Consider the following 16,076-nt stretch of genomic DNA (forward strand, 5'->3'; position numbering starts at 1 on the left):
CGTGTTGGAATCCCTGCAAGACAGAATTTGTAGCTGAATTCCCCCCCTCCAAACCACAACACATCGTAGACCCTTTCCACAAAGAATTGTTTCCAATAATTGGACGAAAGCAAAGTTTTGACTTTTGTAGTAGAAGCGCAATAGAAGTGATTCCAAAACTACCTTTTAGTGTTGCCGACATCCGTATTTTACGCCGTTTGAGAGCGTATTCTGAGCTCAAACGTAATGAGCCTTATCGAGGCATAGTACCGCGCACATGCCAAAGTGTATAGATCCTGTACACATCTGTCACACGAAAACCAATTCTTTCTTTGCTCACTTGACATTTGAAAGCTAAGGATCAGGGAAATCAGGTAGATGTAGTACTTCTTGACTTCCAGAAAGCCTTTGACACAATATCAGACCAACGCCCATTAACGTGTATACAATCATATGTGGAATCAAACGAAATTTGTGACTGGACTCAGGATTTCTTGGTAAGGAGAACGCAGTACGTTATTTTGTGTGGAGTGTCATCGACAAACGTGGAAGCAACTCAATGAACTCCGATGACTTTCCGACACCTCGATTCCTCATCAAGCACCTGCCAAGACCAACAGGTTGGCGCCTTCGTTGCTATTTACATGTAGATCACTCCAGTCATGTGCTGTCAACACTCTCAAGAGTCTCAGAAACATAAAAAATTTGTGAAATAGTGAAGCATTTCACAATAAAAAGAAATATTGTAAATCTGACCTCAAGTCGTTGTAGAAGTGTGCGACTGTAATAATAGTAACTACGAAAGTGATTTTAATAGTGCTGGTTAATCACATAAGTAATACATATCCAGATGGTACTAAATCCGTTAATGTGCTCATGACGCATTTCGGGCTTAACCTATCATCAGATGACCATTTAAAATGATTTCTCGGACATTATCCAATGTGCTTGTCTACGCTTTTAATGATCTGAAATGGTCATCTGATGATGGGCTACTCTAGAAAACGCGGCATGGGCACATTAATGGATTCAATAGTATCTGGATCTGTGTTTCTTAAGCGACTTACCAGCATTTCTAAATTCAGTTTCATAAAAAGAAATAGTTTTCTTTGTTTCAGGAGCGCTCAGGCACACATTTTTTTCGTTGTTTCTTCTGACACCTAAAGGGGGAGCTTTGCTCCTTCATAGTAAATATAATAAACTGGCGGAGACCTGTCGTTAATAGGGCCTAGCCTACGTACGACATACTTACATACGTTTATTCCTCCAATCAATGTTAACTGGTAATGTTACGTGTACCTAGCGGCACAAACTATTCTGTCATTGGATTGTAAAAGTTAATCTCACGCGTAGAAATGTATTTCAATTAGAAAATATTGGTTATAGCTTTGATTATAACACATTTATTTCCGTTTGAAACGTCCTTCATTTTCAAAATTTAACATATTAGTAATTATTTTCTCTTTCAAAGTTTTCACTACAGCTTCAGTGATGCATTTGTCAGTTAACAGTTTATTTTTGATTACTTTGGTGCATGTTTACCGCAAGTAACATTACATCAACGAAGATTTCTGCTGACTTAGTGTTGGTGTCACCTGTTTACTATCTAAGTGATTATTGTGATACATTTACTGAAAACGTGTCGTGAGTCAAATCACACATAGCAAAAGAAATGAGATTTGGAGTGATTTATTTCGTCTCCAAAATCAAACAATGTGAGGGAATCAATTTGGCTTTTAATATTAGTTCCTTAGTAATGTTGTTATTGCAGTCTTCATTCAGAAGACTGGATACGTAATTGTCGTTTTAAGGGCATTATCTCATTTCTGTCTCAAAATCGCATTGCATTTCAGATGTGATCAGCATTCCATCAAGAAAGTTGATCGGCAACATGTCATGAGGACCTATTATCAGCACTCGTGAAGCACTTTATCTTATTACGAAACAGAGCTTTAAGCAGCAATTCTGAAAAATTCTTTCAGCCAATAGGGAATAAAAGGAGCGAAGCTGATGGTAGGGCAAGCTATCACATATAAAAAAAAAATTCTTGGGATGTGGAGGGGAGGGGTCACGCGGGGGAGGGGCAGTGTTCGCACGTCTCATAACATCAAGTATTAAGTGTCGAATTTGTAATAAGCGGTAAATTGCACCTGTCATCCGCAGCTACTTATGGGAAGTCACTGGTTTTGAGATGGTAAGAATCTCAGTGTCAGTTATCCCTCATATGAAGAAAGCTGATTGTGAATTCCAATTCTGATAAAAGAATGGCATTTTAAATTATTTATTTTGATCTCCACATCGCTAAGATGTATGCAGTATGTTACAATTTCTTGATTTCAGCTTTACTGATTGCCTGAAAATTCGAAACTAAAATCCTCTGTGTCAATTGTTGATACATGTTGGAATACTGAAACATTAGAAAGCATGAAGGTGAGCACCCTGTAGATGTAAGGAGGAGGTAAATTTACAGTTCGTGTTGCTAAGAAACGATTTAACAATGGTTATATATATTGATGATGATGAGCTCCTGTCTCTAGTTCTTACTCTTGATCAAATTATTGTTAGTTTCATGGTGGTGTTAAAGTATCGAGCAGCGCAGACTACAATGTATACACTGACGAAATTTCAAAGTTTCAAAACATTTCAGACGCTTCAACGATTCCGTTCCCCCTTGTCCATTTGCAACACTGACTTACTATTAAAAAAATGAATTTATTGTTGGTAAAAGTAAAGAAATAGATATCAATTGATTGTATCTTGTGGTTCCCAGTAATGCTTGGTGGACATATGCAACTTCAAGTATTTAATAATGTAACATTCTTTGCCAAAACAGTTTGTGAAAAATTTTTTTTTCCATATTTAACTACATGTTGGAGCAGACAAGTCTGGCAACAGACCGTTCAATTATCTATTTAAGCGTTTCGTTTTTTCCAGCTGTGAGAGATGTTTCTAACAGTTCAGTATGTTCTGTGTGCTTAGAACTGGTACCAACATGCCTGCTCCCATGAACAGTACAATAGACTTTATTTTCCAAACTGATTTTGGTCTTGACATGTAAAAACACTAAACTTTTTCAGATATATAAACTGGGTTCAAGACTGCCTAAAGGAAACCAAACACCTTATATCGTAAATCAATCTAGCGTGTTTTCATTAACTTAAATATGTGTAGCATTTATCGATTTACATTTTTGTGTATAACGACATGACGTCCATCGAATGTCATAAGGCACATCAATTCCATAAGAAATTCTATTGGTTCATTACACTCACAATAAGGTTGAGCGAATTTCTGATCACTGAAAATAGTTCCATATTTACTGAAACCCATTCCTTCTTGTGTGTAGTTTTTTTTATGTTCAGAGGAATCAGAACTGCGACAAAAACAAATATCTGTGTAGATGTATGTCGAAGTATACGAGAAACGCTCTGTAGTTATCTCGGTAGCATTTTTTTTTTTTTTTCGAGAGTGAACGTTTTTACGTTTCACAGTGCTTCTGAACCTATATTGATATATTGATACCTCTCCATGTACAACAGTTTTCTTACTTTTAGTAATGATTCAAAGAAAATCTCATTTGTTGTCATACAAAGCATCCCCTTATTTTATGAGTTGGGTCAGAGCAGGCAGAGGGGGCAGGGGTCGTCTGGCAACTCCTGGGCACGTTGTCACCTCCACAATAAAAGGAAGAAGGTGGTTAAGGAGCGATCGGGAAGAAAAAGAAGAAACAGAACGCTATCCAGAAGGAGGACTTTTTTTTGAGCAGTCAATGTATACAACGTCATGTCGTGCCGTGAAGAAAAGAAAAAGGTCCTGCGCCCTCCCGATTGAAAGAAAACTAAATATTCGCTCCACTATTAGTTGCACCTAGGGTCCTAGTGTATCTCCTTGTATCTTTTGTTCGGTCAGCTTTGTTCATTCTAAAGTCATCTGCATTGCAACATGCCCATCATCCATCGGCATTGATGATCCAGCTATGTGGTGGGTTGTGTAATGCATTCCAGAGTTATGAGAATATTGTCTATATTTGGTGTTCCTTCCTATTGTGCAATGCTGTTCCTGCATGAAGTTCCAAACATCAAGTACATCTTTTGGGCCATCCCTGAAGGAGAAGGAGAGGAAGAAAGAGAAGAAGAGTTCAGGCAGTGATTAGTGTCGGAGTTATCTGCAGTAGAAAAGCCAATACTTCCTTGATGAAGTACAAGGCCACTGAAGCCTCTCTGCAGCTAACGAGGTGTTCGGCCATGTCAGTCACATTACATTGCATGCAGTGGAGGGACTCCACACTGCATATTTTAGATATACATACCTGTGTGACGTGTTTACTACTGACTGTCACATACCAAGTGGGTCAGACGGGAGAGCTCCTTCGCCATCGCCAAGGGTGGAGCCAGAAAAGCATCACATGTGTGAGTTCCAATCAGAAGTGCTCAAGGTAGAAAAATGGTTCTGGGATGTTTTGCAACAACACTGTGGACTCCAATGAGGCTTTTGTTAGTGCCTCCAGCAGCAAGCTCGTGAGGCTGGTGGGATCGCGATTCCATAACTGTAAATGCAAATTAACAAACAGGACAACTGATCTATCGTTGAAGAATATTGAGCTGAGTCTCCATAATGTTGTGGGCCACTGGGTTAATAATGGAAGTGCCTGTGCGATTTGCAGGTTGTGCGGCGCTGGATAACCATTGGCATACTGTGTCCTATGGAAGATGTTCAAAGTCTGCAGGTGGTGATCTGCTATGCTTGCTCTAGTTTGCTGAAGGAGGTGCCTATATTTATGGGTCGTCATACAGCATATATCAGTCGTGAAGCGAAAACCCAATCATCTCATCTGGTAGCTGAACTGTCGCTGACTCCATCAGGTGGCAATCCCGTCCCAATACACATGGCTGCCCCACAGACCTTGATACATTCCGTGGTGATTCTCATATTGTCACTGCCCTGTAGGCATCAAGCCATCCGCACAAGCAGTGCATCTTAAGGTGGTGGTGCCATGCATCATCCCAGTTGATCTCTAGAGTAGGCCACGTAACAAAGGTTCTAAGGCCAGCAAGTATATCATAGATGATGGGCAGCCTCGGCGCACCGATCAGTGGACCTGGATGGGCGTCTTTAAACAGTTATTAACAAGCACCCTTGAAACAGTGTTGGTATCACATGCTCCAGAGAACTGCAGTCGACAATGAGTGGTCAACTTGATCAACTGCTTAACTAAAGTCGATGGATGGCAGCTCATCAGGTAAATTCCACAGCTTCGCCAGGTTATCGTGTCCTTGTATCGGCTCGGAACTATGCATATGCTTGATACTGCAAAAGTACATACTGTATCATACCCATGAAATACATAGCCATCAATCTGGTGAAGACTGTATGCCACTATTCAGTGGTGTCAAGGTCGGTAATCATGGATTCGGTAGCCACCATTTGGTTTATGAAGAGGCACTATCAATCCTTCAAAGAAGTTAATGGGAAGTGGAACATCTGGAAACATCAGTTCATGGCATATCTCTGTCTGGCACGATACCAAAAACTGATTGAAGAACCTGATAAAACGCCAAAATGGACTCGATCCTGTCCTGGGGTCTTGTTAGACGCTCCTCTCCCAATGATATCGGATACCTCGTCTTCAGTCACGTCCCCTGACAAGTCCACTTCTAATTTCTGTGGTATGGGGCCGTGGGTCAACCCTGATACGTCCACAATGACTGCCAGATCCGCATGCTGCACTGAATACAGTCGAGCACAATGTTTATGAAAAGCTTGGCTATATCGTGTTATTTGGTGAGACATCTACATTCCTTTGTGTCGGCAATGTAGACCAGAGACCATCGCTGCCTCTTTCACTACCCTAATATGTGATACATTGAAAGTTGTTCCAAGGGCAGGCTGTCTTGTGCACGTGTGTGTTATACAGCTCCTCCTAAATGGAGGCGCTTGATAAAAACGATCTTTGCTCTGGCCAGTTGACATCTGTATATTCGATGAATGCAGCTGATCGAAACACTCCCTGAGGATGTAAAATAAAATTCCATTCTGTGTCTGTGCCATGCAGATGCTTCTCTACTGCATGCCATGAAGGTTCTTCTGAGGACCAGTTTCGTGCAACCAATCCACCATCTTAAGGCCGAGTGGTACAGACCATGGCAGCGAACACGCTTATTCCATGTACCTTCTCCAGCTCTTCGACAGATCGGGGAGATCAAGTGGGCAATATTTAGCATCTGTGGGCTTCCGCTTCACCATTTCCTCAGTGAACTGTGAGGGTTATGGCACAGATGAAGGCCAAGTGATACGAAAAAGTTGTTGGCCATACCTCCGCTTCGCATATCGCTGTCTGTAATGAGCACATGACATAAATCCATTCGATTCAGCTGGAGGAGTGTCTGGTGAAGTGAGTATAGCTGTGTCTGTCGCCATGGATGTGGCGCCAGATGCCCACCACTTGAAGATCGTGGATGTCAAATTCACTGTACAGGGAATGGCGCGAGAGCTGGTCTGAAGGTACTTGTGTGCAACTCAAGTCTCTCCAAACCACTGACGTAGCAGCGCGATGTCTTTGGCAAAAAACCGAAACGTTCTTGCTGCTGTCGCTCTGTAGCAGAAGGGGCGTAGGTATTGATAATTCGGACTCAGTTCACTGCGGCAGCCACGACCCATGCATTGAGGAGATATCGCACGTCATCTTCTACCAAGCTCTCTTTAAGTGCCGGCCAGAGTGGCCGTGCGGTTCTAGGCGCTACAGTCTGGAACCGAGCGACCTCTACGGTCGCAGGTTCGAATCCTGCCTCGGGCATGGATGTGTGTGATGTCCTTAGGTTAGTTAGGTTTAATTAGTTCTAAGTTCTAGGCGACTGATGACCTCAGCAGTTAAGTCGCATAGTGCTCAGAGCCATTTGATCCATTTTTGATCTCTTTAAGTAATATGGTGATGCCGCTGCCAGTGAGCGAAGCATGGGCGACATTAGTTGTGTAACCTAAGAGATCGGGATAGCCGGCTATGTAGACCTCTTGCAAAACATTAAACATTTCTTGCGGCATGGAGAATTTTTTGCACCTTGTGTGAGTGAGGAGGTTGTTCGCTACCAGCTGAAAAGTTTTTTTACCTTGTTTCCATCTCAGCTGGTGTTGTCATGGACGACCATAGATAGAATATCCTCATCAAAACGCCATTGACTCACTGCCACTTACTTGGGCGCCGTAACAGTAATGTTACACTGGGTATCACACCTAACTTTCTCCATGTCGTCTGTTAGAGCGCCACATTTGTTTTCTGCTCACTTTCCAGAACGTGCATGCCACCATTCGTTGTGTTTATGATGCAATCGTTGCTTGCGGACGTAAGTTTCTGTGTAAGAGTGTGGAAGCTGATCAGACGCCATTGCTCCCTCAGTAAGGAAGGCCGGTTTCGTCACGACCCTGTTGTTGACGTCCATCTTTTCTTGTGGTTCACCCAGTTATGGTGGTTGAGGATGTTGCAAAGTTGTCGTCGCCTGAGGAGGCGGCGTGACCTCGGTCGTGTCCTCGATTCACAGAATGTCAGCACCTGCAGTTGATAAGTGGTTTCTCCGTCCATGAGGGATGTCACTGCTACTTTTACATAGACGAGGGGAGGATCACCTTCACCTCCGCTGGCTGCAATTCTCCGATCGGCTTTAGCATCAGTTGGCACTGAATACACGACGACCTGACATGCCCTTCCTGTCCACAACCAAAACATATACATGGTTGGCCATTGTACATCACTACGGCGTAGCGTTACAGTATAGCAGTATGTGTTTTATCAGTACAATTTTTATTTTTCATGCACCATCATACACCTCATAAGGCCCAAACATCTGCCATTTCTGAGCCACGTGGCTGATCACATTTCCTTACTGTCGAAAGGCCACAATTACGAGATTTGCCGGCTCCTCAGAGGGAAGTTCTTAGACTATAATGGTACACAGGCCCAGGCTCATGTGGCCCACTGTAATAATCCAATGTGACTACTGGAGTGTTTGAACTTAAGCGACTTAGCAAATTTGTTCACCACAGTTCTGTAAGCTTCAGCATTTATCATCTTGATGTAAATGACGCTGGCTGGAATTGAAATGTGGATGCCCACAATGTCAAGACTGTCTCGCAGGAATCTGACGTGATTATGATCATGGCCACGCTATAGTAGTGCTTGACATTTAGAACTTGTTTCTAATGTCTCACAACAGTTGGGAAGTGAACAACTCCCACTGCACAGCTCCAATGATAAGAGACAAGCAAGACATCTGTGCTTCACCACTGCCAAGGGCAGAATGCCCTCAGGGGAATGAGGAGATGAGAATTACGTTGAGGCGGCGCAATAGCTATCGATTTCACTTTTAATATTTAAATGTCTTAATATTTAAATGTTTTGTCTCTTTTTTATTGACTTGGTGTGAGAAGGAGATTTGAGATACCACTTTGGTCTACTGATTTCAGTAGGTACCATATTTTCGAGCTGCCAATTAATTTTTTTTAATGAAGAGTTGACTAAAGAACAATATTTACCTTGTAATGTACATTCACTGTGATTATAATATTAGGTTGCATGTGTATTACGCCGTCTGAGAGAGATGTAGCGATGCCAGAGCCATCTACAAACAGGAATGCGGACCATGGGTGCTGTCGGATGTCAGTGCCGAGCTGGCCGCTTAATTTGAAGGCTATTAGTGTTACAACTAATGCAAGTACTGTTACTTTGTCCGTTTGAGGGTGTATATTGGTTTCTAATACTACAGAATTAGTACATTTATCAGGTTTTCCTAGGAATCAGCGCCGAACCAACCAGTGTGCTGAGTTAGATTTAAAAAAAAAAAAAAACAAAAAAAAACGTGGTCCAGCATCCAAAGGTCATTTTTGTAGTCGGAAACCCGTTGTAGTTCTTACCACCAATGCAGTTTTAATGTCTAAATGTTTCTTCGAATGCGGCAAAGGTTTAAATCGTGAGAAGGTCAAACAAAAACATTCAGTCAACATCATCAGAAGATACAAAAGAAGTTTAGAAACATAATTGAAAGAGTTTGTATGTTTTTCTGCGTGGAATAGTTAAAGCATTCATTTTTGTACAGTCGACTACGCTATGATAGCTCTAAAGGAAAGACAACGCTTGGGCAGGCATATGCACTTTAAAAATTATTGCCAGCCCACCTCTAATTAGACATATCAGAAGTTAAAAATTATAAGCTGTTCACCTTTCCATGTAGAATTAAGAGTTGATGACAGTTTAATGATTTTAATGAATACAAGGACGCATTGGACCCGGCGTATGTCATTAAAGAAGTGATAGAAAAAATCCGAATGATTTATGGTAGTATGATTCAGCAACTATCACTCGATGGTTCTTAGGAAACGATCATTTTTCATCAGTTACTATTGCATCAGTCGTGACTACGTATCAGATACTACCTCTTTCAAATAACACAGGGCCAAGAATATTGCCAAGGCTAGTGCACTATATTAAACAGTACTCGCCATTGCCACATTACGTAGCGGGAATAATACAAAGAAAAAACGATAGGCCTATTTGAAGGAAGGGGAGGCGTTAAAGAAAGGACGTACGTTTTTAACAAATAGCTAACATACAATACTTTAATTTTTTTTAAAGGCTCCAATGAAGCCCCCTTTTGATTTGCCATAAAGAAGCGAACTATCTAGAGCAGTTGTGTGTGTCGATAAGTTCTGTCGTCACTGCTCCTCGAAAAAATTACGAATTTATGAATGACAGCATACACTGTGAACCTCTAAAAATTGATTCATTTTGTGAATAGGATTTTGGTTTCCAAACAATAGCTGACAATAGTCCCCAAAGAACAAGGTGGCGGTAGCTGTACCGCATAAACAAGAATGTAACTGAAGGTTGCAGAAATCTCCACACGTGCTGGGAAAACGTCACAGATACCAGGCGCGTAGATAACAGGTGGGAAAAGGACGAAAGGTGACGTAATATCCGTAAGCATCTGACAGCCACTACTTAACATTAAACGATCGACCTCAGGTCATGACTTACCCGATCTTGAAATTCACCTCATCCTCTCATTTCGCTAGGTTACCCACATTGCTTAATTCGTCTTGGTTACCCACATTGTTTTGAATTTACTTTATTGATATTTTCAAGCTATTCTAAATTCTTTGATATTCTTCTGATTTACCAGGTGCACATCATTTCGGTAGTTATATTAATATTATGCCCCAATTTATGTATTACCTTTGACTTGTAGGTAATTTCCTTGTTACAAATTTTAATTTAGTTGAACTTATAATTTAAAGAGAATTCACTCCGTGCAACAAAGATGACTTTCGGCCTGTGAGTTTTGCAACAAACCGTTCATAAGTAATATCTGGCAGCGATATAATCGTTACTGTCTGGCGACAGCCTTGTAAATGGAAAACTGCTTCGCGAAACAAATAAGTAATAAATAACAACAACAATTTTTGTTTTCATTGAGAAGTATGTGTGCTACTACAGTTACCTAACTTACATCCTGTTAAATATTAAGGGGAGGGGGGCTGTCTGAGTCACGCCCGTACCACAGTTTCGTCATCATGATCATCACCTTCATCACCTTCCTTTCAAGGATTATTCTATTTCCTGTTCTGGACTCACAACCAAAATCATTCCAATCTTTTCTGCAGTCTTCCAATATCTCTTTTTCCGTTTGGCTTGTAGTTTGGTATCTTCAGATGAACTCCGTGACCTGACGTTATCCCTTTTTCACTATGCTTTCGATTTTTTTTACTCATGTTGAAAATATTTCATTCTGTTCTAATATCTTCAGTTCTGATCATGTCTCTTCTTGTCGTTCCTGTAAACCTCAGCTCCACTGTTTGAGTTTAATTTCTTGCTTTTGTGGAAACCCGGTTTTCACTTCCTTAGAATAACACAGCAACCACCATCATTTTAGAGACTTTGGTGATGGCCTCCTCTTGTAATTTATGGTCCAGTGTTCTGAAAATGCTGCCATGGGTAGTTTGAAATTTGTGTATTTTATTTTCAATACTAGAGTCGAAAGCAAAACTTACAACACAAGCTAAATAAGAGATTTGAGGCAGACTTGTTCTAAATGGAATTATCTAAAACAATTTTTGATCTGACTGGACATTTTCCTCAGAAGGCCATTGATTTCGTTTTATTACTATAAACATTTACGTTTACATTTATGAACAATGATTTCAAAGTAAGTGGTAAAAAGGGTGGGTAATAACCCATCCAACCCATGTCTTAAATTTTCGTTAGTAACTACTTCTTCTAACTGATTTCTTACTGTGTTTTATTACAATGTGTGTATTTTTGTAACGAATTCTCACTATCACTATCTCACTGGTAACAGTGAACATAGTTGTAATACTATATAAAGACAAGTTGTTTTATAACTTTATTACCAAAAATCTCGGATAGTTCTTAATCTGATTACTTCACATTTTTACACGACCCTCTAATAAACGTTCGAACTGACATAAGCTTCATATTTTTTTAAAATATATATAAAGAGGAAATGTTGTTAGTAAAAATCTCTAAATGACAGAATTCATATTTTTAATATATGTAGTATGTAAATATAAATATCTATACTACTGTACAAATATAAGTAGTTGTTTAATATTGTTATCAAAATTCTCGAAATGTTCTTAACTGATTTACTTCAAATTTTTCACGATGCTGTAATAAATGTTTGGATGGGTATAGGGTGCATATTTTTTAAATCTAAATCCATACATATTATAAAAATGTATGTGTGTGTGTGTGTGTGTGTGTGTGTGTGTGTGTGTGCTTGTTCCACATCTTCTTCTAATCAACTTGAACGATTTCAACGAAACGTAGTATACATATACCGTACTATCAGTCAACAATCACTGTGAGAGGTCAACTGGATGGGAACGGGGGTGAAAAAGAAGTGAAGCCCGTGAGGCATGAATTCCCAGACTTCATTCATCCATGAGAGCAATTAGCGACTTACAACAAATTTTGCAACAATTTCAAACATTTAAGAAATGTTTTCTCGCTGACTACTCCCACAAAATGATCAAAAGAAAAGTGTTTATCGCTTACAGCTTTTCTGCTGTACATGCAGTGAAATTACCGGATGTGGCATGACGTTATGATTTATCACTTATTTTATTACTTCTTTACTGCTAACTGTATTCGTTACACATTTTAGAGACAGTATGCACATGTACCACTGAATATAAGTACCAAATTACATCACTGTACGACACATAGTCCATAGTTTATTACTTCTTTGTTACGAATGCTATTCCCAGTATATTTCACAGACAGTATCCACATACGCCCCTGAATTTACCTAGACTATTGTCTCATTGTACTACATATAGTTCAGGAGATATGGGGTCGTGAACAGTGAGATGCATTTAAAACTGCCGCATTGTGTATGAAGGTTAAACTTTTTACTTTGTTGCTACTAACTCCATTGCCAACACAGTTTTGCAGACAGTATTACATATGCCGCTGAATGTACCTACAAAATTATACCATTGTATGAAGCAGAATTCATACGTTAAGCACAACGCCATACGCTGCGTGGTATTGGCGTGGACACACACTAATAAGGCACGCCTTTCTCTGCTAGTGTATTATATGTGTAAGGGGAAAACATTGCTAGCAAAAATCCAGAGAATTTCTTCACCGGTTTACTTCAAATTTTTACACGATACTCAAATAAACGCTCAGATAGACATAAGCCACAGTTCAAGTTGCAGTTTCAAAACGCTGTAGGAAGAGAACCACTCCTCAGAATGAAATTTGAACAGCATATTATTGACACAGGGGGAAACGTCATGGAAGAAAAAAAAACTGACGAGAATTCTACCAATTTATAGCGTAGCAGGTGGCGTCTTCACGTAAATGAGGTCAGCTACAAATGACAGATAAATCGCAATACGACTGCTATAGTTTGAGGTGCCCGTTACACCTTCCGTACTGTTCAGTGTGCACAACTGTAGAAATTCAGTAGTCAGCAGTTGTGGCACTGTTAGTTAGGTAAGCCCATCCACCGCGACAAGGTGGTACCACATCTGGAGGGGAAAATCGGTTTTTAATGATCCTGAGCCCAAAATCCGCATTAAAAATAGACATCGCTTTTCAATTGTCCTAGGGCCAAAAAGCGGTGTCTAAGTGTCGCGACACTAGTGCTAGACATGTTCAATATGCTGTCCACCTTTTCCTGCCACAAGTTGAATTCGAGAATCAGCTTCTCTCACAACATATCGCAATGTTTTGGGGGTCGCATTCAGAATACATTGCACAGTGCGTGTGTCAGTTCAGCTACGCTCGTAATTGGAGCGCTGAACACAACATCTTTCAGATAAACCCACAGCGAGAAGTCGCAATGATTAAGATCAGGTGATCTGGAAGGCCAGGCTGTAGGGAAATGACGGCTGATTGTTCTTGCAGCATTTCCTAAATGTCTCTGCAGTACTGGCTGTGCAGTTAGCGGAGGAGTGCCATCTTGCATAGAAATTATCCTACCCATGCATCCACACTGTTGAAGCGTTGGAATGACTTTGGTGCACAAAAGACTTACGTAGCGTTTACCAGTTGCGGCACAGGTAACAGGACCCACAGGACTCATCTCGAAAAAATATGGCCCCACGATAAACGATGCCGTCAATCTGCATCACACATCCTTATAGAATGAAATGGTGCGGATTTTCCGTTGCCCGTATTCCGTAGTTATGTGTATTGACATGTTCCTGGAGCCGGCCGTAGTGGCCGAGCGGTTCTAGGCGCTTCAGTCTGGAACCGCGCGACCGCTACGATCCAGGTTCGAATCCTGCCTCGGGCATGGATAAGTTCCAGGGGACTGATGACCTCAGATGCTAAGTCCCATTGTGCTCAGAGCCATTTGAACCATTTTGTCCCTGGAGATGGACATGGGCTGCGTCTGCCCACAGAATTCCCCATGGCCATTCATTGCCCACTTACATGTAAACAAGAAATTCCAGTGTCTTGCTAGCAGGTCAGCATGGAGCATCTCTTGAACGGTTAGCAATGCAGGGTTTTTCGTGGGATTTTATGCACCTTGCTCGCAGGTGTGTGCAACATTCAGGCGATTCCCCGTGCACTGCGTGTTTGCACACCACCGCTCAACTCCTACCGCAATTCTGTGACCACACCTCCGACGGACGTCGCATCGACTACTTTCCTCCCTCCGCCAAAACTCACATCGAAAAACCTCAGCTGTGGCCGATCGGTTCTAGGCGCTACAGTCCGGAACTGCGCTGCTGCTACGGTTGCAAGTTCGAATTCTGCCTCGGGCATGGATGTGTGTGATGTCCTTAGGTTAGTTAGGTTTAAGTAGTTGTAAATCTAGGGGCTGATGACCTCACATGTTAAGTCCCACAGTGCTTGGAGCCACTTGAACCATTTGAAAAAGCCTCTCTTTTCGTATTTTGCAGTCATTTTCTGCAGACAGTTAGCAGACATCGGACCAATGCCTTTTTTCATACCCTTGAGTGTCCCGAACGTCTGCAAGGCTACTGGCCCACAATCATCATTCTTATAAAAGAGTTTTATCAGCAGTGTGCAATCCTTCGTGGGAAAAGTTCATATTGGGTGTCTTGGACCCAAACCGAGGAACAGCCGTGTGCCACGCGTTTGTTTGTGTGCATATTCTGACGCTTACAGTGCCATATAATGGTCAAATTTTCATTAGTTTTTGACTGTTCTATGACGTTTCCTCCTGTGTCAACAATATGCGGTTCAAATTTGACGTCATTCTGAGCATTGGTTCCGTTTCTACAGCGTTTTGAAACTGGGTCTTTTATGGACACCATGTATATCCAGATCCAGCACCGTGCACCCAAGATAGCAACAATTTCCCCGATTCATTTTAAGCGACTTCAATTCCCAATTAAGGTTCCGTTTGAATTATCAATAAACAATGCTGAAGATCAGGGAGAAGTTGGAAAGAAGATAGACAGAGAGAAAGGGAAGAGAGATAGGAGGAAGGATATTATGGACAGAGAGAGGGAGCAGACGGAAGTTAGGGCGTATTTCTAATTCCCCTACATATTTAGCAGTTACGAAGCATTGCCGGGTTCGCTAGTTTCATAGAAACGTAAAGCAAACTGGAAGAGTGAGGATTCTGTGAAAGTTAGATTGACAGTCATCAGCGATATGAAACATTTATTACATTGTTGAAATGTGTGAAGTTATAAGTGCATTTCTATGAACGTCAAATGAAGGACACCTGTAAGATTCACTCACCCCCTGTAGGAGACGGCTGCCAGCGCAGGCGCCAACAGTGTTGCCAACAGCAGCAGGCCCAATCCTGAGGAGCGCATCGTGACGTTTGCATCTGTGGAGCGCAGTCTTCGTATATATAAGCGCCCTTATCACGGTCTTGCGTGGGCCGCCGATGGCCATTGCAACACCACCTCTCATTGTCCACTATCATTTAACAACTCATGCGCTCTTCAAAAACCTGTCGTAAATACGTATCCAATACTGGGGTCATTAGGGTCACGATCATATCTCCGCCCCCTCCCCCCCCCACCCAATTCTCCTCCTAAATAACAGTATAGTTAAAACCTTTCTAACTTATTTAAGGATTTCTGTGTTTACTTACAACACTCCTATGTTTATATTTATTTCCAAGTATTTCAGACAACATCGTAGGCTAAAGTACCAAAAAAGCTATGGGTCTCAATAACGGCAATGAAAAAAATTCCCACACGTACACGGAAGGAAGCAAAGGAACACGCTTCTATAACACCAGTCTGCAAACAGGTGCTCACAATATTAGTGCCAAGGGATATGTTGATAATAGCAAGTGCACACTTCGATATTATATTGTATAACCCATCACGTTGTGAAACATGTGACAGTTTGTTGTAACTATAGTTCTTAAATAAGTTGCACTGCTGGGGCATGCTGTTTCCATTTACGTCGCCTGGGATACGAGACTGTGGCAGTCAGGTTACTTGTGACACCGCAAAGTGAATCAAAGTTTATCTTTCGAATGAGGTAATTTGTTTTTTAATGAAATAACTTCTTCTGACATCTAAAGAGTTGTATTTTCAGTCCCCTGTACTTTTCCAAGAAACCAAACGTTTCAAAACGTGTC

At 41.2% G+C, this 16,076-nt stretch overlaps 1 protein-coding gene across 1 annotated transcript in view; it reads right to left on the bottom strand.

The window, feature by feature from the left end:
• LOC124796028 (carboxypeptidase B-like) overlaps window positions 1-15,294 on the bottom strand; it is an 80,657-nt gene extending 65,363 nt beyond the window's left edge. The window contains exon 1 of the mRNA XM_047260112.1: window positions 15,218-15,294. Within this exon, the coding sequence (XP_047116068.1) occupies window positions 15,218-15,294 (77 nt within the window). The remainder of the gene's footprint in view (window positions 1-15,217) is intronic.
• Window positions 15,295-16,076: the final 782 nt, after the last annotated feature.

Source organism: Schistocerca piceifrons, chromosome 4 (genome assembly GCF_021461385.2).
Source record: "Schistocerca piceifrons isolate TAMUIC-IGC-003096 chromosome 4, iqSchPice1.1, whole genome shotgun sequence".
In the NCBI taxonomy this organism is placed as follows: domain Eukaryota; kingdom Metazoa; phylum Arthropoda; class Insecta; order Orthoptera; family Acrididae; genus Schistocerca; species Schistocerca piceifrons.